General features: G+C 36.1%; 3 protein-coding genes across 14 annotated transcripts in view; all 3 read right to left on the minus strand.

The window, feature by feature from the left end:
• LOC125662394 (uncharacterized) overlaps positions 1-27,632 on the minus strand; it is a 1,158,266-nt gene that overhangs the window by 292,248 nt on the left and 838,386 nt on the right. The window lies entirely within an intron of this gene.
• Positions 1-27,632, minus strand: part of LOC125661703 (potassium voltage-gated channel protein Shaw-like) — a 35,224-nt gene that overhangs the window by 3,786 nt on the left and 3,806 nt on the right. Inside the window, exons 1-6 of one of the 12 annotated variants that reach the window (XM_048893826.2) lie at positions 21,118-22,725; positions 19,807-19,895; positions 19,269-19,306; positions 18,737-18,845; positions 2,253-2,305; positions 1,199-2,008 (exon numbers count right to left, since the gene is read on the minus strand). In XM_048893826.2, the coding sequence (XP_048749783.2) occupies positions 1,199-1,648 (450 nt within the window). In that variant the 5' untranslated portion in view covers positions 1,649-2,008; positions 2,253-2,305; positions 18,737-18,845; ... (1 more) ...; positions 19,807-19,895; positions 21,118-22,725. Of the gene's footprint in view, positions 1-1,198; positions 2,170-2,252; positions 2,306-2,693; positions 3,300-18,736; positions 19,896-21,117; positions 22,727-27,632 lie in introns of those variants that run through there. The other 11 variants (XM_048893824.2, XM_048893818.2, XM_048893827.2 and 8 more) reach the window with 11 other exon arrangements.
• On the minus strand, positions 8,395-13,898 carry LOC130046529 (CD209 antigen-like protein C). The gene is made up of 3 exons (XM_056146205.1): positions 11,450-13,898; positions 9,327-9,420; positions 8,395-8,782 (listed from the first exon to the last, which is right to left on the minus strand). The coding sequence occupies exons 1-3, from the start codon at positions 11,495-11,497 to the stop codon at positions 8,556-8,558; spliced, it is 369 nt and encodes a 122-aa protein (XP_056002180.1). The 5' UTR covers positions 11,498-13,898; the 3' UTR covers positions 8,395-8,555.

Below are 27,632 nucleotides of genomic sequence, written 5' to 3' on the forward strand. Positions count from 1 at the left end.
TGTATTATGATATAGTGTTGTACGTAATTTTGATCATCATTAATAAAACTTGAGATTTTATCAAAATAAAGATTTAGGTTCTAATGAATAGATAGCATTATATAGAAATAAATTTTTGTACGGGAAAACAATAATGTAAAATTTGCTTCATTCAGAGCCTCTCAATAGCTTTTTTTTTATACAAAAATTAATAACAAAAGTTTATAAACCTTATTTTTGTTCTGTCATTGAAATAGTAAATCACAATCTTAAAACAAAAATTCCTACATGGCAGCTGAATCATACAGTATTTCACACCAGGTCACGTGATCGGGTCAATGTGTGTGCTTGTCTACGCATCAATCACGAGAGCTTCAGTCCTCATGGATTTTAAGCATTTCTCTTAGTGACTTGCTCAAGAAAAATACCACAATGAATTGTCGTCAATTATATTTTCCTATGGTAAAAATAAATCTATGGTTTCTGGTGCTAGGAGTATAGCACTATCTTTGATGCTATACTTCATTTGAGTAAAATTTTAATAATTCGATTCACAATGAAAAACAACAACCTCACTTTCATAAAATGTAAAACACATTGTCGACATTTAGAAATAAAGAAGTTTGTGGAGTGTCTCACAATTTTTCTTAGAAGAGTACATTACGGAGATCTAATCATTTTTTTCAATTAAAAAAAAACATTAGAATTTTTTATTTACTTTATCAGAAAATTCGATTAATATGACATCATTTTTAACTACATTGCGTTAAAATAGATTTTGCTAGGGATTACCTAAAGAATGCAGTAGATATAAAAGTTTCCAAAATAAATGATCATATATGCAACAATTCTCATCCTTTTGATCTTTGATATACATGTACATGCATTTCTTAACTCAAGAATCCCGTGGGGACCCGGGTTAGAATAGGTCCTCGGTATTCCTTGCTTGTAAGAAGCGACTAATGGGGGCGGTTCTTCGGATGAGACCGCTAAAATCGACACCCTGTGTCACAGTAGGTGTAGCACGATAAAGACCCCTTCCTCCTCAAAGGCAGTAAGCGCCGAGCATAGGCCTAAATTTTGCAGCCCTTCACCGGCAATGGTGACCTCTTCATATGAGTGAAAAATTCTCAAGCGAGATATTAAACAATATACAACCCGCCAACCTTAACTCGGGAGTTCTCACCCTATCTACGGTAACATTAGAAATGAAACTTACACTTGCTTTTCTCGATGACTGGGGGTACTGCAAGGTCCTCCAAATGTTATTTCGCCAGCATCCTTCCCGACATTCCTCAATCGGAACGTCCAAGACTTTGCTTTTCTCTAAGTTTTTGATTTCCATTAAAATGCTCAAGTTACTTTCATGTTTATAGAAGGCTTCCAGACAACATTCACTTAGGTATTTCTTGTCAATTTGCCAGAACTCTAGCTCGGTCCTTAAAGTTGCCCCGCAAATGTTCGACGGAAAGTGCAGCTCTCCCGTCCGATACAGATCCAAAATGCTATTGAAAACATCCGGGTTTCTGTCGAAGAAAAACGAGGCCGGCGAATCTTTGATCGAAAGGTCCCGCTTAAGACCGCTTAACTTGGTGTCTGGAATTTTAGCTAATGTTTCAAATGTTGTCTGGAACATTGACCCACCGATGTTCAGGTGCACGATTTCCATGGTGGATGCTTAAACTGTGTAAAATACGTCAATCCACAGATCTCTGAAATTTATGCGGACGGAGTTGACAATTCTAGAATTATCTTTAAAAGTCCTCAACTGTGTCATCTACATTAGTTAGACAAACACTTTTAACTACAATATCACTTTCTATCTTGAAATATGTGACGTAACCTTATCTTGAAGATATGTGTGACGTTTTCTGATGTGGAAGAAATGTGTGACGTTTTCTGATGTGGAAGACATATGTGACGTTTCTTTATCTTGAAGAATTGTGAGACGTTGAAAGCGACATTCAATGCGATTTCCCCCTTAACTTCTATAAACTGCTAGCTCTGTTTAGTCTTTTGATGCCACACTCTGAAATACACTATATCATGTTCAAAGCAATTACTTTCAATTCAGTTCTCCGAATTTTCAGATTTAGAGATCATGTTCGTGGTTCGTCGAACCACGCCAGGATTTCCGTTAAATGAATTGATCCTGGAATCGTTACCAACCCTCGACCAGAAACGAGTAACCTTAAAACATAAAAAAATCGGCAAATATCTTATAGACACAAAACAGTTACACGCAACACAGAAACATAAGAATCCGCACATACCTTATAGACTCACACAGTCCTCCTCCACCACGCCTTGTCAATGCAGATGCAACCTATGGGGACAATCGAAACGTGTATTGTCACGTGGTCAATAATAATCAATATTACACTTGCCGATAAGTAACAGCTATTGAGTAATGTCTAATGATCATTAAAAAAAAATACCCAACTTCATTAAAATACCAGCGTTTTATCACTAAAATGATCATATTCCACTGAGACGGTTCTCTGATGGTTACAATGAAAATCAATATGTGTTAAATACGTAGATCCGCAAGTTACGATTTCATCAAATATTGTCTTAGCTTTCACGTTTTTATAATTATGTGTAGATGAAATTACATAGGATTACGTACGACAAACAAACTTTTAAAGTTTTTTGCGGCTCATAACTGCTCATATACATATCAAGTTTACACAGGCGAGACGCGTGTTAATCACCTTTAAACTTCGCCATCTGGTATTGTAGATCAATGTTTATCCCGCCTTCTGTGTTTTAGCAACATTTCCCGTCTGTCAATATGCAGTCACATTTATATACTCACCTTTAACGATCTTTTCCTTGCTATATAAAAGACATGCTGCTTATCTTTGAGAAGTGATTGAACTGTTACGCTGCAGGGCTATGGAGATATATTTCAGTTTGTGAAGGAGGCAATCTGCTCATATTTTTTAGCAACTGAATACGAAAATGAACATTTTTATTTTACGAATACGAACATTTTTCTGTTTCGATGGACCGCATAACGAGAGGAAACTGTCTCGATGATTGATGAATCGTATGCACATGGGCAGCATAAATATTATATTTTTACTAACGGAGGAAATTCAAAAAAAGCAACAACAACAACAACAACAACAACAAAAAAAAAAAAAAAAAAAAAAAAAAATCCAAAAAGAAGTGATCAGACATCATCGCAGCAAGCTCCACTGTGGGACTATATTATTTATAATGGTGATTATTGTTAACTGACTGAGTAAATATCTGTGATATATGTGGATCCCCGACTCTCTCTCTCTCTCTCTCTCTCTCTCTCTCTCTCTCTCTCTCGCATCATTGATTTATCTTTTAGAGATTCACTATCATAGGTTTCTTTTTTATTGAAATAAAATTCATGTTTCTTAATGCATAATTAACATAAGGAATATTTTATTTTTCTATATACATAAATGTAATATGTAGTGAATAAAGCTGCAGAAGAAGCATGCTTTTGAGAGCCTTCTCTCCATAGACAAGGTAAAAATAATTACTTAAAGCCTTATGTTTGTAGACGGTTTCACATAGTGTAGTTGATAATAAAATACATGTATATTATGTACAAAGCACGATGGATTAAAGCACATGATGAATGATGGAGAAACCATCCCACAATATATACACGTACTTGATTTCTTGTTACCAGTTATCGAACTTTGGTGACTCCTAGGCCCCATTAGTAAGAAAATGACCAAGTCTCGCGAGTAAACAAAACGTATATAAATTGATAAACATGGAATCATGGTACAATGGCCATTAGTCATGTAACTTAAAACATTCTGACACTAATAAATAAATACTGACGTGATTTTAAACGCCATCACACCTATTTAAAATTTCAAAAATCGATGTTTTCAATCCGAATGCCATCAATTTTTGAAATAGTTTAGATGGGAGTTCGGAAACACGTGAGTTTTGTAAATTAGTGTTATTTAAATGTCTCAAAAATGTACTAGAGGTGCAGTTCGACATACGTCTCCACCTTTTAGTAAAGTGTCATAAATTTTGACACAAGCGTGGCGCCTACGGCCAACACCTATTGTGACACGTGATCTCCGATTTTGTTATACAGTGCATACCTTTTTTTCCCCCATTTCCACTATGTATATACAATGTATGTTTATAACTTCTTAATAACATTTCTTGTACCTAATTGTACTTCTACACAATTACTGTAGTAAATTTAAAATGTTATGATGATACATGTCATGTCATGATCCTCTGCGGAGGGAAATGAAATATGAATGAAATGGTGAAATGTCATAAATTTTGACACGAGCATGGCGCCTACGACCAACGTCTATCATGACACGTGATCTCCGATCTGAAAGACTCCTGACATATACTTCTAATTCCGGGTATAAATAGCCACTGCCTATGCTGGACATTAGAGGCTCTGGACTCGATAATAAACCCGAGCTTCAATGTTGTAAGCAGTTAGTGAATTAAAACTCGGTTACAGAGACCAGTGAGCACGGGTTATGAAATGCATGATTACTTTTATCTTACAGTTTCCTGCTAGGATTCTATTATAAGGTTTCCAGACATTAATAAGCAGAGTATATTTCATTAACATGGATTATTAAAGGATATTTCAAATTCAAATACCCCCACTGGGTGATCGCATGGTGAACTCGAATATCAGTCTTTGACAAAGGTCTTTTTTACTAATAGCTGATGAGGTGAAAACGAAAATTTCGCAATGTCGTTTTTTGTTTCTATTAAGTAAATAATAGATGATCTGTTCAATAAGTCGTATCCTATATAACACACACCTTCATTGTTTTAAACCACTGGGAAATACACACTGATGAACAGCAGCTGGTCGCTATTGATATACTCATCGATATTTCAAGGCAAATAAACTGAAAGGGGAGAATCTACATTGTAGCATTTGTAACAATATACGGGTTATTACGCTAGCCCCCCCCCCCCCCCCCGGAGAAGAGTTAATATGAGGACCTAGTAATTATTGTGTTGTCTGTTCTCTTTCCACTGCATTCAGATGTACTGGTGTGCACCTAGTAAATTCACGTGTTCGTGGGCTAAATATATATATATATATATATATAATCCAAATAGAAAGAGTTGATATCACACAGTCAAAGTAATTCAATAAAAAAGCAGGAAAATATGCAGTTGCAAAACAAATTTAAATCACTAGCGCTTTCAGGATTTTAACATCAATCCTCAGGTGTTATAATTCAATATTTGTATTCACCTGAGGGTGGATATTAAAATCCAGAATTATATATATATATATATATATATATATATATATATATATTATATGAATTACTTGTGCATGCTTGAATATAGTTTCTGAACGGACGTTTAATATGTTCTATATGTTGTGTAAACAGCGAATGAGAAAAATAAAAACTTGAACTTGAAACTTGGTAAGTGTACACAAATTAGATAACTATACTCCCACTGATCTTTCACTTTATAAATGTATAACAGTTAGAATATTTTGCAGGTTCGCTCTAAATCAACGTAAAATAACTGATCCCCTGCAAAACGGTGCTGCATCAGATCAATGAACTGATACAAACCTATTCGGAACACTTAACAGCTTTTTAAAATTCCATTGAAAGTCCTGATATCTTCCAAATGGAGTCATGAATATTCTTTGAAGAAATAAATTTTATTTTGAAAATACATGAGGGCATGGACTGTGACTGTTTTAGCATACTTTTAGAAGCGCGTTAGCTCTTCGTAAAAAATCTGCGGACATGAATCGTTCATATTCTAATGTAATTTCAAACCAGAAATTTATTTTTTGTAAATTTTGATTTTACATCCTAATTTAATTTCTGTCAGAATTCCCATCTGTTAAAATAGACGCACTGTATTCATCATAGACGGACTATATTCATCAAGATTCATACGCACATTGTTCACATCAGCATCGCATCCATGATGAAACTGCTATCATTACATTTGGTAAAGATGTCTAAAGAAAATATATTGGAAATGTCGATATAATTGAATGGAATTGCATCATTGATTTATTGATCCTCATAGAAGGACACGTCTACTGTAGCAAACGACAACAACCATGGGGAGTAGGGCCCGCGGATCCACATTTTCACAATTTACGTACATGGCCTCTTCATTTCATGTAAACAATTCCTCACATCACAAATGATACACACAGGCAGCTCTGCACAGTATAAGATTCCCAAACTAACTATATCGCACAAACTCCCAGAAGAACAAACTCACCATTTTTCAAAAAAAAACTCTGGCACGTCTTTATATATGTTATAGATTGCCTACCACAACAATCAACGCTCGACCGGCCGCGGTAGCTCAGTAGTATAGTGTTCGCTTCGTAACCGGGATGTCGTGAGTTCGGGTCCCGCTCGTGTCATGGATGAGTCTAACCTAAGACGTTAAAGGGAAAGGCAACCCTAACCACATTGTTGCTTTTATGATTAACTTATTACTTACTGATATCGTAAATGACAGTCTTTAACAACAAAATCCTTGCTTAACGATTAAATCATTATTAATCCATCATATATTTTAAAATACCCGCCGCTAAGAGAACGGCTATTGAAATTTAATTAATGACGTCACACCTTTAGTTCCGATTAATTTCATCAGCAGCACTGTAAACATGACAAGTCACGAACGGTTAAGTTTGGAACCGTATAAATTTGAGCCCATTCTTTTGCAAGTAGAAATGAAGCAAAGAAGACGTTCAGTCGAGTCGCAGACCAGGCAAACTGTACACGTTTCCCCATATGAATATATCAAACCTAAACTTGTCATTACGCACATGATGTATCCACAGTTTAGATAATGGTTTCTCTTCAGATGACTTGGTTGGGTCAGGAACTTTGACAAAAAAAAAACAAAAAACCAAAAAACAAAAACAAAACAAAACAACAACAACAACAGCAACAACAACAAAAACAACAACAACTTTTCACACCTTCTCTTCACGTTAGTGTAATCAACTGATGACATGAAGGCATCCACCTACTTATTCGTAAAATCTACGTACTACATGTACATCTTTGATGATCTTAGAATCTCATTAAAACCGGAACAGACGGTGTGACGTCAAAATTATTGATTTGTGTGGTTTTGAATACAAAAGAGTTTTATGTCATGGTAGTCTATAGATGTCGTGAATTTCGATTTTTAATGTTTTCAAACTAGTACTGAAGCTTATCTAGGCCGTATATCAACAGTATAGAATTGCATTTTTCCCCCCATATAATTAATCCTATCATTTATCCCGCAAAAGTTTTTTTGGGTTGCCTTCCCCTTTATGATATGTAGTGATTGCTCTTTCGTCAAACACTCGGCATTTAGAAGTGAGAATCACGGGTCTTTAGGAGCTCCCGTATCGCAGACAGGCATTGACACAATCAAAAACCTCACTGCTACGACCCCGAGAGCTACGCATAGGTCTATATTTGTGGTGCTTCACCTACAGCTGGTGACGTCTCAATAGGAGTGAAATATTCTCGATGAGACTCCCAGACGCAACGCATCTTAGAATATACACAATGGGGTTATGGTTGATTGATTGTATAATGTTTAAAATCCCGCTCGAGAATCGTTTCACTCATATTACCGGTGAAGTGCTGCAAAATATAGGACTATGTTCGCCAATTACGGCCTTTGAGCAGAAAGGGATCTTTATCGTGCCACAATTGCTTTGAAATGAGGCCTCGGTTTCTGCGGTCTCATCCTAAGGTCGGCTCCATTTAGTCGCCTCTTACGACAAGCAAGGCTCTTACCTGGACCCCACAGAATTCGGAGTACTGCTTTTATAATAAAATGATTTGCCAAACAATTTGGATCTGCAGGTTTGAAACCAATAACGATAGGAAAGAGGTACTATGTATCCCACGGGATTATAAAATCAGACTGAAATAATAACTATGATCAAAGTACAGAATGTATTCATGGGAGGTGAACTTTTACAAACATTTAAAAAACATTGTGTATCTTAAAGTAACTCCGCTGTTTTAAAACATTAATATTGATTGATTTTCACTAAATTGGGAGTTTACATTTGTTCAATACCGTCATTCACTTACTATTTGCAGAGACCCAGTTGTGATATGGAGTATGTCTTAACATTTAACCACTCTGTTTATATCTTTCAATTGATTAATCGTAAAATCAAGAGAAGCTATCGGGAAATAAGGGGATGTTACAGGGGTTACAACAGTCTGGTTTGAAGTTCGCATTTCGGAAATTCTATGAAGTCGTCAATATAAGCATGGGGCTGTTGATTTGGAAAATCTTTTGGTATTTCAAAGTACGAAATATTCTTTGGAATTTTTGAGAATCCACACTTCTTGTATATGTTGTGACACAGTACTCCCGAACTTCATACATTAGAGATAGATTGCCTGATCAAATTCAATTCTTTATTACCAATGATATACAAATATATGTCAATATCACTGTATCATTTCGTAATGTACTGTAGTTGAAGTTGCATCGGAGACATGAAATGAAATTTCTTTTCCGATATCATTCTTGACATTCTCGAATAAAACCAGTGCAAAACGTGTCTAAACTCTTGTTTTCTTGCAGATGTATGCATATTTGGAACTGCAGGGATAATCGTGCCACCCTTTCGCTTTTAGCAGGAGCAACCCACAGTTCTCCCCCGTATCGCCTCCTGGTTCTCCTTTGCCCCAGTGGGCGTGCACATTCTGTATCTTGTTGCCACTAGAGACGAACACAAACGTGCCTTCATCGAGGGAATCTGTTATACCCATCCATGTTGTTTTCCAACCTCAAAAGAAAAGGAGATCGAATGTTGTGATATTTTATTGAAAATAGACATTAACAGCAAACTAACAACTCAATTTTATGATCAACTGGATGATAAACATGAACTTATTCTGCGTATGATCAGTTTTTAAATTGAGGTAGGCCACTGACAAACAAGTTAATGATGAAGGCGTTTCAACAGTCTCGATTAAAGTCTGCATTTCGCAAATTCTATGGTCGTTATACATGTAACAATCTAGTTTGCCAATACAACATATCATTGGGTCATATGCTGTCTGACTTTTTCCATACCGTCCTTGGTACACTGATTTTGACTACAGATAACTGTTTACTGGATCACGATAAAAGGCTCACTGCGGGTGTGACCGGTCGAGAGGGGATGCTTACTGCTCCTAGGCATCTGAGCCCACCTCTGATATAGGCGGGGTCCGTGTTTACCCAACTACCTATTTTGTATTACTAATAGGGGTTATGAGATAAATCACTGTTCATTATCTTCACCTTTTATGTTAAATGCTAAAGACTGGTTTCATTTACAAATATACCTTGTCTTTGCATCTGCAATCTAATCCATTTTTCTTCTTCAGGACTTCGAATCTCAAGAAGGATTGCACCTTTGGAAGCACTATTACACATTGTCTATAAAATTAAAATAGTTTTTATTTATATCAAGCAAACAAATGGAAACCCGACACTTTGCTATCTTAAACTCTATACTATAAAGGAAACTATATACACGTGTATTACAAGCTTAAACTCACCACTGCGTCATTGAATGTTACAGAACTGTTTGAGAACTGATAACAATTATCTCCAAACTGGTACCATCCTTTTTCGCAAGCTGTGGATATAAAATAGAAATGAATGAATCATAAAATTAGCATATTGTACATTTTAAATCAAGAAATGAAGGACAGTAAACCATTCAGAGAAAACGATTGTGATGATACTATGAGTTTATGAATAAACGTCAATACGCTAAGATTGTTGTATGGTATATTGATGGGGTTCGTGATATTATGCGTATATGATTGAACATGATAACATTTCTGTCCCGCTTAAGGAATGTTTTGATAACAGGACATTGGAATTTCCCCATGAAATAAAAAAAAATCTTTATCGGCGTGTAAGATTTCATTTCTTGTATGAAATAACTTTACAGTAGGAGAGATTTTAGAATTATTTCAAGAAAAGTAAATTTGTTTTGAAATTGTACAAGAAAATTAGTTTTTGCGATCAATTTTTTTTTATTTTTCGCAATTAGAGTTTTTCCACAAAGGTGGTGACCATTGTCCAAGAACTGCTCTGTGTAACCTGTATGTGTATCAGTCTGTCGACAAGAAGAAACACACAATGAAATCAAATAAGACTTTTACAGAAACCTTTATTCTGTAGAAAAATGACTGAAAATTGACCAAATCAATATACGCCATTGATGAATCGTGAATGGGTTCCAACAAACAATGGCATATAATTTACTTTAAGGTTACGGTAAAGGGGCTATCATATATATGTCCAATGCAAGGTGAAGATAACGAACAGTGATCAATCTCATAACTCCTACAAGCAATACAAAATAGATAGTTGGGCAAACACGGACCCCTGGACCCTATCTATCGCTAGAATATTTACATAGAAAGAAAACTAAATAGAAAAGGGGACCAGCACTACAACTACACTACAAAAGCTGATAACAAACAAAACGTCTACACAGTAAAGTTTTTGAGTGTAATGTGTAGCTATAGAAAAATATGTTCTAATGGACCTCTGGATATACTAGAGGTGGGATCATATGCCTAGGAGGAATGCACATCCCTGGAAGACCGGTCATTTCTGCCGTGAGCCCAATGAGGTAAGTCGTACGTTGAATTAAATTTACCACTAAATTATATTTCATTCAATCATTGTTTAGGAATACAAAAATCAAAAGTGAAATGTAATATAATATATAAATATATACTACTTATGTCCGCGATGACAATGTTTGAATTTTCTGCTCATTATTACTCATTTCTTTTCCAAACCAAATTAAGCCTAAGGTTCGCATAATGTAGAGGTAAACACATTGATCACATGACCACTAACCTTACTAAAGCACATATGGAAGTTCACATCAAAATAGAAAGCACAACCTCTTGGAGAATTAAAAAAATAGCAATAAATCTATATTGATCATGTTTCGGACATACAATGTAAATGTCATTTTGAACAATATCGCTTTGATATTTTGAGGGATTGCTATCTATAGTTCACACTTTAGCACTAAAATGATTAAATGCCCCTTTTGCTAGGAACATCTCATATGTAAAATAACACCATATACTAGTTTATGTTGTATCTAAATAATACTGCTGTTTATACATGTATACGTTTTCCTGATCACAATGTGAACTAGTTCTGAAACTAATTGTGCTCTCCTGTATAAGTAAAGAACATTATTATTATTATCGACATTTTTTATTATTCCTTTATCTCACAAGTGCAACAAGTCCGGAATTGCATATAAATTAATTAACCAATGAAGTAAGGTTATCAATTAAGGATTGTGAAGGAGTGATTATTAGATTAAATCATAAAATGTTTACTTTTCCCAAGTAATGAAGGAGACACAGCTGAAGTATTCGGTATTCGACAAATAGTATTAGCCATACCTAGATAGTTTATTTACCTGCCCATTCTTCCGATGAGATGTTGTGCAGTTGGAGTTTTGACCCATTCAGATCCTCACGGATTTCCTTCAGCGCTGCATCAGTGGAAAACGTAAGCTTTCGTATATTATTTTCTATCGCCTGTAACGTGGGTTAAAATCGTCAAGTTTTCTGGTTTGACTCAATGTTGCATTCATTTCGTTTAGTTGATGTTTGAAATCGCCATTTTCCTGTAACAGAGTAAGATATCTCCCTCTCAAATTTGCATTATCCATGGCTTGTCTGTCGCTATTGTTCTTGAGGACTGATATCTGTCTTTGCATAGTTAGTATTTGAGACGCATCAAATCCCTGACTCAAATCCGTTAGATTTTGTTTAAGGATATTGTTCTCCAGCTGTAGTATCTGGCCATTTGTCTCCAAAGTTTTTACTTCCTCCATCATATCGTCAAAATTCTTCTTCAAAGTTTGTCACTTCTGATGTTTATGACATCCATTGCCAATCTCTGAATGTTTTGTACCATTGAGAAGCGCACAAAACTTTCTTGATATAGAACATTTCTTAGATCGTTGGATAGTTTACCAGGTGTGTTGCGAGGAAATGATTCCTTTGTATGATTTAAGGAAGTGTGTCCAGCTATCCTATAGACAGAGATTATTTTTCGCATTTTAAATCAAGTATCTAACGCCTGTGCAAGGATATGACTATTTGAGGGACTTTAAGAAGATCGTTGGCATTTTGAAGGCAGCGCGAGAGTTGAGACAATGAAATTTCCTCTGGATTTCTTTTTTGGAGAAATGACATCTATAAAATCTTGTTACGACATTCCATACAACCGAATCTGCTGATATTCTTGAGTTTAATTTCTTCTATTTGATAACGAAAGTAGTTTTCTAGTCTTATAAAAAATAAGAAAGGGCTTTCTACACAATGCACAACTGTGTGTGAATTGCCTGGGAATTTATTTAGAGAAGGTGTCGTTTCAATATCTAGATTTGTCGATAATGTACTACTGATTCAGGGTCTTGATACCGTGTGGTAATTCGAAGACTGATAAATGTTTTTGTTTAAATAAAAGACGTAACAGAAATAAAACTATAAATGACGAGTCCAATAATCTTCACTCACGTGTCACAGATAAATTGAGACGAAACCATACATTATCTGACTACACTCATTTCACAAAATAAAGTAATCTTTTGATAGATTTCAGTAGTTTTGGCTGTGCATTACCGAGCTAAATTGATGATACAGTGTTAATACAGAGTATTAGCGTTGTCTTATCAGTTGATCGTATTATTTATGTTTTTGTGTTTTTGTTTACTCTGATTAAATGCTGACTTTGCTACTTGCGGTATTCGTATCCATAGTGGTGTCCAGTTTTGTTTTCAATGCTTATACTAGCTGATGATAAGCTTCATTTAAATTGAAATAACCCGCTCACCGGCGCGCAAAAGTAGATTCATGTTTTTCTAAATAATTCTACCATAACTTTTGGATAAGCGACCACATAGGAAAATTTCTAGTTTTGTTTTGCTTTCAAAATTTTGAGGAGCTAAATATTTTACTCTTTATAGGTACCTATATACACTGCACAGTGAAATGTTGAATTCGCTTTCATTCACTCTACTGTTTGTCCTCATTTCTTGATCAGGTAAACAGAGTTATCCGTAGTAAAAATCATTGTGGCAAGAACGTTCCACCAATCGGTATTAAACACGTCAGACAGAATTTGACCCAATGATAGGTTGTATTGGCAATCTAGATCGTAACAAGACCACAGATTTTGCAAAATGCTGACCCCACAACGAGACAGTTGAAAATTCTGCACCATCAACATGTTTGTCAGTAGCCTGCATGGATTTAAAAACTGATCATACACAAAACAAATTCTTACGTATTGAATTATTTGAGAGACATAAACACAATAAGCAGGTGATAATGGGATATTAACGTTGGAGAAGTTTATCATGAAGTTTAGTTGTCAGTTTGCCGTTAATATCTACTTTCAATAAAAGTTGACTTGTTAGTTTGCAATAAAATATCTAAGTATGAAGCAATTGTGGACGACTTTAATTTTGAGATCACAGCGATACATATGTATATCGAATCGACATATGAATGATAATGATTATTGTCAATAGACAAAACGTCGTCAATATATCTTAATATCGCATTGAAGGTCACAGTAAGATATATTTCTTCTCACGTAGAAGTTTTAGAATAAACAAGAGGTACTGTGAGCAATGCTCACTAAGAATACCCCCCGCTTACCCCAATCTCCCAAAGGGTGTTGGTAATGGGTATAAACTACCTCTTTTCTGAGTGTAAAAAACAAATGGCATGACAAACCGAACCATATTGCTACTTCGATGTCCAGTGCGCGTGACCTTTGACCCCAAAATCGATAGGGAACATCTTCATCCCATGGGTAGTCCATATGTATGATATGGTGACTGTAGGTGGAAAGGATAACGCTTTAGAGCCCAGAAACCATATTGCTACTTCGATGTCCAGTGCGCTTGACCTTTGATCTTTTGACCCCAAAATCAATAGGAAACATCTTCATCCCATGGGTAGTCCATATGTATGATATGGTGACTGTAGGTGGAAAGGATAACGCTTTAGAGCCCGGAAACCATATTGCTACTTCGATGTCCAGTGCGCTTGACCTTTGATCTTTTGACCCCAAAATCAATAGGGAACATCTTCATCCCATGGGTAGTCCATATGTATGATATGGTGACTGTAGGTGAAAAGGATAATGCTTTAGAGCCCGGAAACCATATTGCTACTTCGATGTCCAGTGTGCTTGACCTTTGACCTTTTGACCCCAAAATCGATAGGGAACATCTTCATCCCATGGATAGTCCATATGTTTGATATGGTGATGGTAGGTGGAAAGGATAATGCTTTAGAGCCCGGAAACCATATTGCTACTTCGATGTCCAGTGCGCGTGACCTTTGACCTTTTGACCCCAAATTCGATAGGGAACATCTTCATCCCATAGGTAGTCCATATGTATGATATGGTGACTGTAGGTGGAAAGGATAATGCTTTAGAGCCCGGAAACCATATTGCTACTTCGATGTCCAGTACGCTTGACCTTTGACCTTTTGACCCCAAAATCGATAGGGAACATCTTCATCCCATGGGTAGTCCATATGTATGATATGGTGACGGTAGGTGGAAAGGATAATGCTTTAGAGTCCGGAAACCATTGCGTCTACAGACGGACGGACGGACGGACGGACAGACGGACAACCCGATTCCAGTATACCCCCCCCCCACAACTTGTTGCGGGGGGTATAATTATGATTCATGACATTATACAAACAGGTCAGCTTAATAAAGGAGAACAATTGGTGTCCATGGGATTCTAATAGACTTTTGGGAGACCCGATCACCAAAGACTACGAAGATATTGTTAAAGAGGAATTCCAGTATATTTTAATTTCATCTTCAGATTACTTGTGCGTGAAAGTGATAATAGAAGGAGAAGCGAAATGATAAACGTATTATGGTAGACGTCTTTATAGCTAACTTCGGCAGGATTTCTAGTTTTTGTTTTTATATTTGTAAAGTAATTATTATTGTTAAAGAAATGCATCTTGATATGTATTGCATACATTATTTTTCAATGGTATTGCATGCAAAGTTGTGATACCAGTTTCCCATTTCTTCTGTTACACGTTCTACACAATGAGAATGGATGACATTATGCTGATGATGATAATTAGCCCAATTAGTGCTATGACATAATTCCTATTATTCGTTTTCTTTGCAACTGTATCGGAACAGAAAAAAAGCTTCTAATTTGTAATCTGTTCTCAGCTACAATGAAACCACACACAGTTCAGACAGGGGTTTATAGGGAATAAATAACTTCTGTATTTACGATGATAACAAGCGACATTTAATCTTATACGTACAGTGGTAGCAAGTATGAATGATGCAATTTTGTTTTTAAATGAAGAGCTCTTATCTCAAGATAAACATTGCCAGAGAAATGTAATTTGATGTTCATGAAATCGGTAGACATCACAATATCATGCCCTGTTTCAAAACATATGGGAATTATTGATGGGATGTCGAAATACTTAATGTCTGTTGAGTTATGCATTTATATTGATTTAAATTGCCTGAAAAATTCGTTCGATTTCTGCATCTTAGAAAACTGATTGTGACATCGCATTGTGAGATTGATCACTGTTTGTTATTTTCACCTTACATTGTGTTATATAACGTGTTGGATATTTTGAAAGAAGCACGATATGCAAAAGTTTAATTTTACATTTGTAATTTATACTGAAAATATATCAAATATATTTTTTTAAATCGACTACTCGTTCGTTTAATCTAAGTATCAATGAAAAGAAAAAAACTAACAACTTTCGCAACAATGTGCGTTTTGCATTGATGGAACACTAAACATCAAAACATAATACCGAGTATGTATCTGGCTTTGGTCGTGATTCTATGCATAAAAAGAGATCTATTTCGTTTGAATTAAGACATATATTTGTTGACCAAAGTGACATCAGGAAAACTCCAAGCTAATCCAAAAATACACAAAATCAACAAACCGTTTCGGACTATAGTAAATGGTCAACAGTATACAAAGAAATGATAACCGAATGCATTAAGTCACAATTCTCGTTTGCAAAAACATCCCTTGATAGTTATGTTCAGCATATTATATGATTTTGAAAAGAAACATTTTATTGTAAATAAACCATTAACACATTCTTCTATTCTATTTTGTATGGACGTGAAAGCATTTTATTCCAGTGTACCACGAAAAGAGGCCTGTGGTATCATTTAAAAAGCATCATGAGAACATCATGGACAAGAAGTAAACATGGAACATATATCAGAAATGATGGATGCTGATCTCGGCAATGATAATTTCAACATTACATTTAGAAATGGAGGAATGAATCTGAAATACTACCAGTTTTTATGAAGGATACGTTGATAATAGTTTTAGCATCTTGAAGGGAACAGAAGAATAATACGAATTCCGTAAAACTGCAAATGATGAATATTTCAACATTGAGCTCGGCGTCCGTTTATCAAACATTAAAACTGATTTCCTAGGCGTAACAGTTTTGATAAGTGAAGGATGTATTTCTATAGACACATGCTGCAAAAATACTGATAAACAAAAGCCATCCGCAATTTCAAATCCATAATTTTATTAAAATTTGAAGCCCGTGCGTGCAGAATATGGTCCAAGTGATACAAATACCGAAGTCAGCTTTAAAGCACTTAAGAAAAAAACTGCTATGTAGATAATAACGTTGAACGAATAAAATTAGCTAAAATTGACCGATCAAATCTCCTAAACACGTCATTGGTTAAAGTGCTGTCTGGGTTGGTTAGTTGATTTGCTTGAAATACTGAAAAAAATGCGTATCAAATACATATTGCTTATACTATGTAAAGTATTATTCGGCATCTGAGATATCAAAATATGCGTTTCATTTTCAGGATTATCAATGAATAAAATTGATATGTGAGGTCGAAATAAAAGACACCATAGAGTTGTCCACTTCTGCTTCATACTTAGATATTTTATTGAAAGTAGACATTACGGCAAACTGACAAACTCAACTATATGACAAACGGGACGATTTCAGCTTCTCCATCGTCAACTTTCCATATTTATGTAGCAATATTCCATTATCACCTGCATATGGTGTTTATATGTTTCAACTGATTCCATACGAAAGAGCTTGTTCTTCGTTTAGTCAGTTTTTAAATAAGGACAAGGTACTAACAAACAAGTTGATGGTACAAGGGTTTCAACAGTCTCGATTGAAGTCAGCATTTCGCACATTCTGGTCGTTAATACAACCTATCATTGGCTCAAATGCTGTCTGACGTGTTTCATACCGATTGTTAGGCCGTTCTTGGCACCATCATTTTGACGGATAACTGCGTTTACCTGATCTGGATAGAGGGCTCACGGCGGGTGCGACCGGTCGAAGGCGATGCTTACTCCTCCTAGGCACCTGAGCCCACCCCTGATGTGTCCAGGGGTCCGTGTTTTCCCAACTATCTATTTTGTATTGCTTATAGGAGTTATGATATTGATCACTTCGTTATCTTTGCCTTTCATGCATAACATACGTTGTTGATAATCAGTAGGAATCCGTTGATTGGGCTGTAGACGGGTATTTCTAAATTCCGTCTTTGATGTAAAACTGAGTGTTTGAATGGAAAACCCAACGAAATAATTCTTCATTCCTTTAAGCAATAATATAATATTCACGATCTATTTCCCTTTTTAACTTTCAAGAACGACTCATATTAATTTATATAGTAGTGCACTTCCTAGAAAACACAGATATATGTATATATCTGTTTAGCTGATTAAAAAAACTTAATGCACAGAGTTGGAATTATCTATATCTTTGCGAGTCTTTTCAAGCGAATTATTGCAGTAATGCAACAAGATGAATACAGCAAAATAAAATCCCAGTCTTAGAGATGTTCAATGTATTTTATATAGGGAAACCTTAATTAATAACGTTTATTTTTGCAGATCTTCTTTTCAGTGTTTGATGTTCAAGCAGAGAAATATTCGTTAAAAAAATATTAAGTAAACGAAAATTCCAGTTTATGACTAGCAGGAGGGGATTATATAAGTACCCGAATTAATGTATGTAGGAAAGAGTTACGTATGGATGCTGTATTATGAAATAAAATGTATGGAATGCAATACTTAAGTCTCTTTCTTCGTAGATGTGTTCGTCCATTGAATGGAATGCTAGTTGTGTTTTGTTCTTGTAAGTTTCTCTCTAGAGAATGATATTATCAAGTATCATTGGAAAGTTCTTTGTAAACTGTCTTCTCAGAAACCACAACTTGATAATAAGTCAAATTAGTATAGAAGCATAAGACCTTATCAAGTTGTGATGTACAAAGTGATATCATACACCGTTTCACAAAAGCATCGTAAATCTTACGTAGTACATAAGAGGGACGTAGTTAGTACGTAGGCGAATTACGCGTCTTTCATGAAACGGACGTAACGCAATACTTACGTAGTACTTATCTATGTCGTAACTCGCTACGTAGTACTTAATTTACGATGCTTTTGTGAAACGGTGCATGCATGTTATGTTTAAATTACTCCACGGTTCTCGTTCTGAAATTATATGTGATATCATATATTTCTTATTTGTCTTCTACAAATGTAAGGTAGTAATCGTAACAGTTTTTGAATTCGAAGAATGATTAAACCCGCACATCTACAGAATCATGCTAGAACACGAACGTAAACAAATGCACTGCTTACTAAAATTGGTATCATTGTTGGCTGTTAGGTTTCTGTAATGACTAACATCATGTTCAATTGTATCCGTATTTGAATTTTCTTTTCTGTTTATACCGGTTCTTGAATGACCCTAAAAGTATCAAAAACACACATTCATTTATAAACAGGACATCTTGCCTAAATGCACAATATTTAGTTAAACAGAACGGAACCAGATAATACTTGCAAATACTTAAACTTGTTAGTAACCTTGGAAATTTCGAGTCCTGTTTTGCTAAGTTTTTATTTGCCACTATCATCTGTGCAGAAAATTGTACATTGACCCCGATTTTTGCATTAACAACTCCACGTACATAATGATAATTAATAAATCGACGAAAAAGAAAGCTGAAACTGAAACGGAAAAAGAATGTGACATGAATTCGAAAGAGCGTGAACATAACAGTATCAAAGAAACAAAGGTATTCAATACTTTAACCAACACATGCATTTTTTCCCCCAGATTTGTGAGCAAATGACATAGATACCGTAAAACAAGTAAAGAAATACTTACGAAAGATTAGAAAAATTCCAACCGCTACGAAAACGCTTCTTCAAAACAGTAGGTAAATTAAAACAAATTTGAACAAAAATATCAAGCATGTCCACAAACATTGTTTAAAAAATTGGTATAGTGCGACGAAATCGTTTTGCAACCAAGTTCAATAACACATGTGCATTAAATCAGTTATTTTGACACCCCTAAAGAGAGAGAAAGAAAATTTGATATCTGAAGATATGGTTAAAAAGAATGAGAGTAATTAATTAACAACAGCCTATTTGTAAATGTGTTGCATAACATTTCAATTTCGATACACTTCGCTCCCTTCTGCTAAATAAAAATATTCACACCGATATTGAAATTTTACGGAACGGAGCGGAACAAGGACAGAAAATGTATGTTTTATATCAATAATCAATGCATATAAAAAAACCCAACAAAACAACGTTTACACACTAACTACAGAAGTAATCTGACGAAAATTTCCCATGAGTGGACACAATTATATTTAAAAACTAGAATTTCAAGGACGGTATATTATTCTACAAACCTCTACTTTTCACAGTGGACCCCCTCCAACCGTTTCCGTTTCGTTTTGCAAAATACCAATAGCCGGTAAGTTCAAACACTAAGCTGAAACTAAGAAAACATACATAGGATCTTTTAAAGCAATAACACAATTAGTTTCTGTCTCAAATGATATGACCATTAATATTGATTTCATGATGTATGGGATTTTTGTTTTAGAAAAGAGAAAAAAAAAACAACTACAAGAAATTTTAAAGTAATCACCAGAACAATGCGACTGAGAGATAAGGTAATTAACCTAACATCATTATCAAACTAAGATGGACATTTTTAAAGCTTAGGATATTCTATAGAATAGATCTTCATGAACTTTAAATAAAACTAATCACAAAAGCTGATCAATGTTTATGTTATATTCTAAATCATGTTTAAATGTTTTGCGAAAAAAATTCGAAAGAAAAAGAAATATTCCTATAGTGTTTCACGAAAGGTGAAAACAAAATAAATAAATTGGAAAAAAACTTTCTAACAAACATGATCAAGAAATGGTTTTAAAACATATCTGAAACGTACACAAAATTACATCAATAAAACAGTTTTCCAAACATTTTTAAATATCATTAAAATATTTTAAAAATATATTGCTATGTTACGTGGGATTACAGATAGTTACAGGTATTTACCTGCATCATACGGTAAGCATAAATTCTAATAATAAGGATTTTGAAGAATTTTATACATCTTAGAAAATGTCATCGCAAGATAGACATAGGTACAATTCATACTTCCGTTTATGATGAATATTCGTACCTGATAGAAAAACATAGTACATACATGTGAAAATGGTGCTCAACTGAACGTTATTGTTCGCTCACGTATCATATACGTGGATTTCACAATGTATCTAATTTAAAGAAACCTAAGTGATTGACTTGTCCGTTTAGCTTTGCATTTTCCCCTCAAGCTGCAGTGTGGTTTATCACTTTTAAATCAGTTAAATTCAAATTTGTACAGTTCTGTTGTGATGTAATGTTGAAGCTCTGGCTTGTGTACATTGAAACATTACATAGATTGTGTACTTCAGTGCGGTTTGAAATTGGTGGGATATATGTAGGCACGACGTCCAGGAACGTAATGATTTCACGTGAAATGTACAATCAAGTGACATTTTTCTATCAAACCTTTGTTATATACATAAATAAGCACATCAGCGCCCACCGTTATCTGTGAAGAAAGAGGCAATTGGATTTTTGCTTTTATATGCTTAACATGTGATACAGTAAAATCAACTCCTTTACATCCTGTATTCTAATGCGTAAATATCAAACATTACCTGAAGCTGCATAGATGGAAAACGCTTCCTGTTTATGTAATCTGTGCCCCTCCCCTTTTTTATGCAAGATGAAAGTCGTATATCTGGCAGTCCACATTTCAACTGGAAATCTTGAGCAATATGCTGTTCCTCATTAGAATCTGGTCAGCTATCTATCTTCATCAAATTAATTTTAAACAATTTTAGTGTTACATCTAACGACATTGGCGAATTTACCGAGTCAATTCACCAAAACTGTCTTCTAAATGGAAAATAGCGGATACACATTATCCTATATGGTAATTTACAGTGACGTACCATCGTTTGCAAAAACATGGGAGGGACAACTTTGAAAAAGGAGTGATCTTACCAAATTTTCGTGACAAGAAAAGAGATATAAAAAGAAAGTATTCATTTTAAAAAAGGTCTAAAGTTAGATCCCCAGTATCTTGTTTCTTTTAAGGATTCGCTCTATTGACAGTGTCAGCAGCCCATAGTAAATGCGCCAATATTCTTTTAAACTTTTGAGATGTAGATGGGCACATTTTTAAAGTTGTAACGTAACTATTGGTTCTTTTGGCAGCTTTTTATTCATGTCTCGATTTAATCTTTTTATAACAGCGTGAACAGTTGACATCGCTATGTTGAAAAGAGGCCCAATTTCCCTCATGAGTTGTTGCAGGGTAGCTTAGATATATCAACACTTGTTTTCGTGGACCAACATCTACAAAACCACTTCCGTGCTCTGACGCCAGAATTCGCCTATCGTCAATTAATACAATTTCTTAGAACATTTCTTTACTTATTGCACTTATTCCACTTTTTGTCATTCTGTTTTCTTACCTAAAATAGCTCTTACAAGTTTGTTGTTATTTCCGATTTCAAAAAATTCGATTGAGCATAACTGGAGAGGCATTGTTTGTCGAAATGCGCATCTGGTGCATCAAAATTGGCACCGTATAAGTTTTACTTATTCTAAATTGAAATATAAAAGCAATGGACGCGTAGAGTGACGACATACTCGACACATTCTTCAATATTTGAGGGGTAACTGAGCAAACGCTTTACAAGGGAAGCAGGTGATTGTGTCGCAGTAAACTGTACACTATAACCAAGTTTTCATCAAAGCCATCGTCAATAAAATTTTCAAAAAGCGTATAGATAAAAGGAAAATTGTCAGCCATTTTCGAACTTACTCGGATATTGACTATTCTTATTCAGCTGGAATTGCCTTATTATTACGCAAACTTTATTTTTAGAAGATGCCACGATAGTAAAAACTATATAGTTCTAGTCAAAATTGCCTTCATAGAAGTTGTTTGGTTGTCTCCGTGAAAATCACAACGTAATTCAGGTGTACATAGATAAAATAATAATCTAAGATCCGCCCTGCAATAGAAGTGAAAGTCACAGGATATAACCCATCGTCGTAAACTACGGGTTTGAGTCCACACACGCTCCCCAAACCCGCGGTTGTCTGATGCTATTATTGATCGTTTCTCATGAAGTATGCATGAATGGGAGTAACCAATCAAAGCACGTCCCAGTAAACTTTACTTGGAGAGGCCAACCAATCACGTAATACCTTTCAAAATGATATTCAGGAAACAAGTATGGCAGCGCCTTTATTGAGGAAAGTCAGATAAATTTTTGAAGCGGACAAGTTAAGTGCTCAACAGGAAAAGGCAATCAGTAGCCTTTTGAATAACCGGGATGTGTTCCTCTCCCTCAGAACTCTGCTACATGGTATTTCCTTCGTTTCACAAACTTATGTACCGACCACAACTGACACACGTACTTATTGCTATTCCCTCCTTGCTATTATGAAGGAACAGACTGATTGTTTTTATATCAAAACGATTTACAGCAACCGATATTGGTAAAGGTGCGTACGAGGACGATGGGATCCTTGCTTGTGAATACCAATTTATCTTCAACTGGCCAGAAGCTATTCTACGAAATGACAAATGGCGGAATATGTTGTCATCATCTAAATCCTTCCGATTATTTGTTGTCGATGAAGCCCATACCGCTGTTCATTGGTAGGTAAATTTATTTATTTACAGAACACAACTTTCAATATTGTGATATTATTTCGAAATTAAAAAGATATTTTAGCTGTTACATGTATACTCTTCATGCTTCTACCAGGGACTGCCCATGTATAAGCCGCATGACGTACATAACACGTGTATATGTGTTGTTATATCCCGTGTTTTAACTTGCACTACTTTGTTAATACTTACAGTTGAAAGAAATTTATTATATTTACTACAACGAACTTGAGATTAATGTTATTCACATCTGTAATTTAGTTCAATTAGGGTAGTATGTAATTTGATTTTATTAAATCCTTAAGCATATACAGTTCTCGCAATGTTATTCTTGACATTCCTATCGTGTTCTATCGTGCATGTATCCTATCGTTCGTGTATCCTATCGTATTTTCCGTTTATCGTGAAAATCGTTTAACTTGTAGCCTCGGAAACTATCGGGATCGTATACTAAATCTAATGAAAAAGTCCGATACTTTCTGATAGCTTTCTTCGTTCTGTTAATTTTTTTAAGGAATCGAAGAAAGACAGTATATTTGACGAATATTTATCACAAATTCATTCTAAGTAGTCTGGAAAGTAGGCAGTGGTTTGCCGAGGAAACCGAGGACAGTAAATCTGAAAACTCCTTCATCTGAAGTTCATAAATATTTGCTTGTCTGGAGAGAATTATTTGTAATTAACACTAACAGAGAAATAGCATGTTCCGTCTTGAAAGGAAAGATCAATAAATTACATTGTTTATCACATTCTAATAAAAAGGGCTCTTTTTCTTCCGATTTTTTCACCTGTATTCGATTTATATACCAACTACTGAACTTGTGCGAGTTCTTATATCTAATTTTGTGTATCACCCATGTTTTGACAGCAAACATTCGCAAGGACATTGTATTTAGCTTGGTGGCGTACAAAATCAATCAATCAAATTAAACTTATGAAAAAACAACAGTACGACCGTGGATTAAAGGGATTATACGTTTTACTTATATAATGTCATTTATCATTATTTAGATAAATGACTTTAATCTATGGGCAGGCGCGACAACTCCTGCAACCTTGTTCCTGAATTCCAAACGTTTTAGCGACCTAGCATAATTATTACGTGTCAAGCCTAGTGACCCGGATCATTCATCACATTATTCGGCCATCTTTAACTGTTGTCATTTTTTTATTTGGGGGTAAAAAATCCGGGTGGGCGAAGTATGACGAACAGTTCCGACTCCAAAAAAAGAGCGGCACCCCACCCTACCATGGGGAGTTGTAGACTCCGAATTATGGGTTATGTACATTTCCTCCCCACAGTCTGATCAGTCTAACCAAATATTTGACAGTGGGAATAAGGACCCTTTTCGTAACAACTTCAGTCGAAAACCACAAGCCACCCAGGGTCCTAATTCCCAGGGAGGGGGATATGGTCCCAAAGCCACTGCGGCAGCCAATAATACAATTAAGGCCGCAGGCGTCTGTTTTGCGTTTAACAGGGGCTCCTGTTCCTTTAACCCCTGTAGGTTTCGACACCGGTGCTCAACCTGTGGGGGACCCCACCCTCGAGCAAACTGTACCCAGTAATAATCTCTATAGCTTGGCATGCACACCTATTAAATATACCGAATTATGTAACGCACTTTTGTCATATCCCCATCTGTCAGATCAAATTCAACTTAGGCACGGCTTTAAGTATGGCTTCCCCCTGCACTATGCAGGTCCTAGACTACACCGAGAAGCCAAGAACTTAAAATCTGCAGGCTTAGCACCCCAGTTAGTAGAGCAGAAGTTAAATAAAGAAGTTAAGCTGGGCAGAATGGCTGGTCCCTATGACGCCATTCCTTTTCCTACACTCAGAGTTTCTCCGGTCGGCCTCGTCCCCCAAAAAGATGGTGATCAACGATTAATTCACCATCTGTCATACACCGAGTGTGAGTCGGTCAATGATTATATCGATCCACACATTTGTACGGTCAAATATAGTAACGTAGTTTAGCAAAATCCGACCTCAAGAGTGCCTTCCGTTTACTACCCATATACCCAGGCGACTTCGATTTACTTGGCATTAAATCTAATGGCAAATATTATTACGATAAGTGCTTACCCTTTGGTTCCAAGCTTTCGTGTGCACTTTTTAACAAATTTAGCTCTTTCTTGCATTGGCTTATAACTAAGGAATCCGGTAACCATCACATTATCCACTATCTGGATGATGTTTTATTTGGGGGTAAAAAACAAGAGGGTACATGCGGATACACATTGGAAATATTTCACCAACAGTGCGAACATTTAGGGGTTCCTATATCCCAGGATAAGACTGTGGTGCCAACTACTTGCTTAGTGTTCTTAGGCATTGAATTTGATACCATTTTTATGCATATGCGATTACCACAGGATAAACTCGTTGAGTTAAGTCAAAAAATTCAATTCTGCATTGATACTAAGAAAATCACACTCCGGGAACTCCAATCATTAATCGGGTCGCTAAACTTCGCCTGTCAAGTAGTGGTCCCAGGCCGAGCCTTCATCCGCAGACTAGTAGACGCTACTGTAGGTATTAGGAAACCTAGTTTTAAAATTAGAGTTTCTTCCGCTATGAAGTTGGATTTAGAAACTTGGTTGATATTCCTTCAAAACTACAACGGCATTACATTATTCCCCCATAGACTATGGTGCGCTAACGAAACCATTAATTTCTATACAGACAGTGCGGGTGGTGAGTCGGGTGGTTTTGGTATATTTTTTGAAGGTAAATGGGCCTTTGGCAGATGGCCAAAACAGTGGGATATGCTAGGTAGGTTTCAGGACTTAAATTTCTTGGAGATGTTTCCTGTCGTTGCGGCCCTAACAGCTTGGGGGCCATTACTGGTCAACAAACGGATATCATTTCATATTGACAATCAAGCAGTAGTTCACATTATAAACAAACAAACGTCTAAATCCCAAGATGTCATGGTTCTGGTAAGGCGATTCGTTCTTAAAACTATGACTTTCAATATCAACTTTAGAGCTGAATACATACATAGTAAATCAAATGCTATAGCGGATTCAATTTCTCGTTGCCAGTGGTCACGTTTTTGGACTTTAGCGCCGCAGGCAGATCCGATGCCTACCCCGCTTCCCCCAGAAATTTGGCAAGTTTTAGTCAGGAGGCCAACAGACTACTCCAGGCATCGGTAGCTCCCAAAACCAGGCAGACCTATAATACAGCTTACGAAATCTTCAATCAGTTCAGGTATCACCTTCAACTACCAGTAATTTGGCCAGCCCCTTTGGAACATATTGTTCAATTCTTGGCATACCTGTCTCTCAAAGGCCGATCCCCATCTAGTCTGAGAACTTACATATCAGGCTTATCACACATTTTTAAAATCCAGGGTATGGCGGACAATACTAAATCTTTTATGGTCGCTAAGATTTTGGAAGGAGCAAACCAACTGGCAGGGAAACGGGATATTCGAGCTCCAATCACATACAAAATTCTCCCTAAGATCATCACCGCACTAGTCAACGTCTGTTCATCTAGTTATGAAACGCTCCTATTTCAGGCGGCCTTTAGTCTAGCATTTTTTGGATTCATGCGAGTAGGTGAATTAACCATGCAATCGCTTAAGAGTACTAGCCCAAGTCCTTTGCAACGTAGGGATATCGAATTAGTCACACTAAATGGCCAGCCCAAGGTTAAGCTCACAATCCGGCAATCCAAAACCGACCAGCTGGGCAAATCATGTACTTTATTTCTCTTAAAGACAGGTGATGTGGCTTGCTCGGTGGCGGCTATTAGCAAATACTTAGCAATAAGGAACCCCACATTACCACTAAATAGTCCATTCCTAGTACATTTTGACGGTAATCCCCTCACGCGTTATCAGTTTGCTGCATTGGTGGCTAAAGCGCTGAGTTTTTGTGAAATTAGCACCGCATGTTTCAAATCACATTCTATTCGGATTGGGGCTGTCACTGAGGCTGCTATGAGGGGCATTTCAGATCAGACAATCAAACATTGGGATAGGTGGAAATCCAGTGCTTATACCACTTACATTAGATTTCCCGAACATTAACTGCTGATTTTTCACTGGTTCACTCACAGTACTAACGTACCTCAAGTTTTCTAGGTGTAAAGAAAACCATATGGGTGATTGGGTCTTCGATTGTGTACTGGGCTGCACGCAGTGCCTTTAAACGTCCTGGAGGAAAACACTTGAACCTGCAACTCAACAACCTGTCCATAGAATGGTTCGGCACCAGGGGAATGAAATGGCAAGACTTCGACCCCTTGTTCGAAAGTAAAATAAAAACCAACCCCCTCCCGATTACTTACTTGTTCACCTCGGTTCCAATGATCTTGGGTTGGCCACTTCATTGGAACTATTCCACTCCATCAAATGCTCATTCTTGCGATGCAAACTTTTAGCCCCCAACTTGTCTATTATATGGTCAGATATGTTACCACGTCTTTATTGGCACAATTCCAGTGACGCATCTAAAGTGGAGGCA

The sequence above is a fragment of the Ostrea edulis genome, chromosome 8 (assembly GCF_947568905.1).
Source record: "Ostrea edulis chromosome 8, xbOstEdul1.1, whole genome shotgun sequence".
NCBI lineage: Eukaryota > Metazoa > Mollusca > Bivalvia > Ostreida > Ostreidae > Ostrea > Ostrea edulis.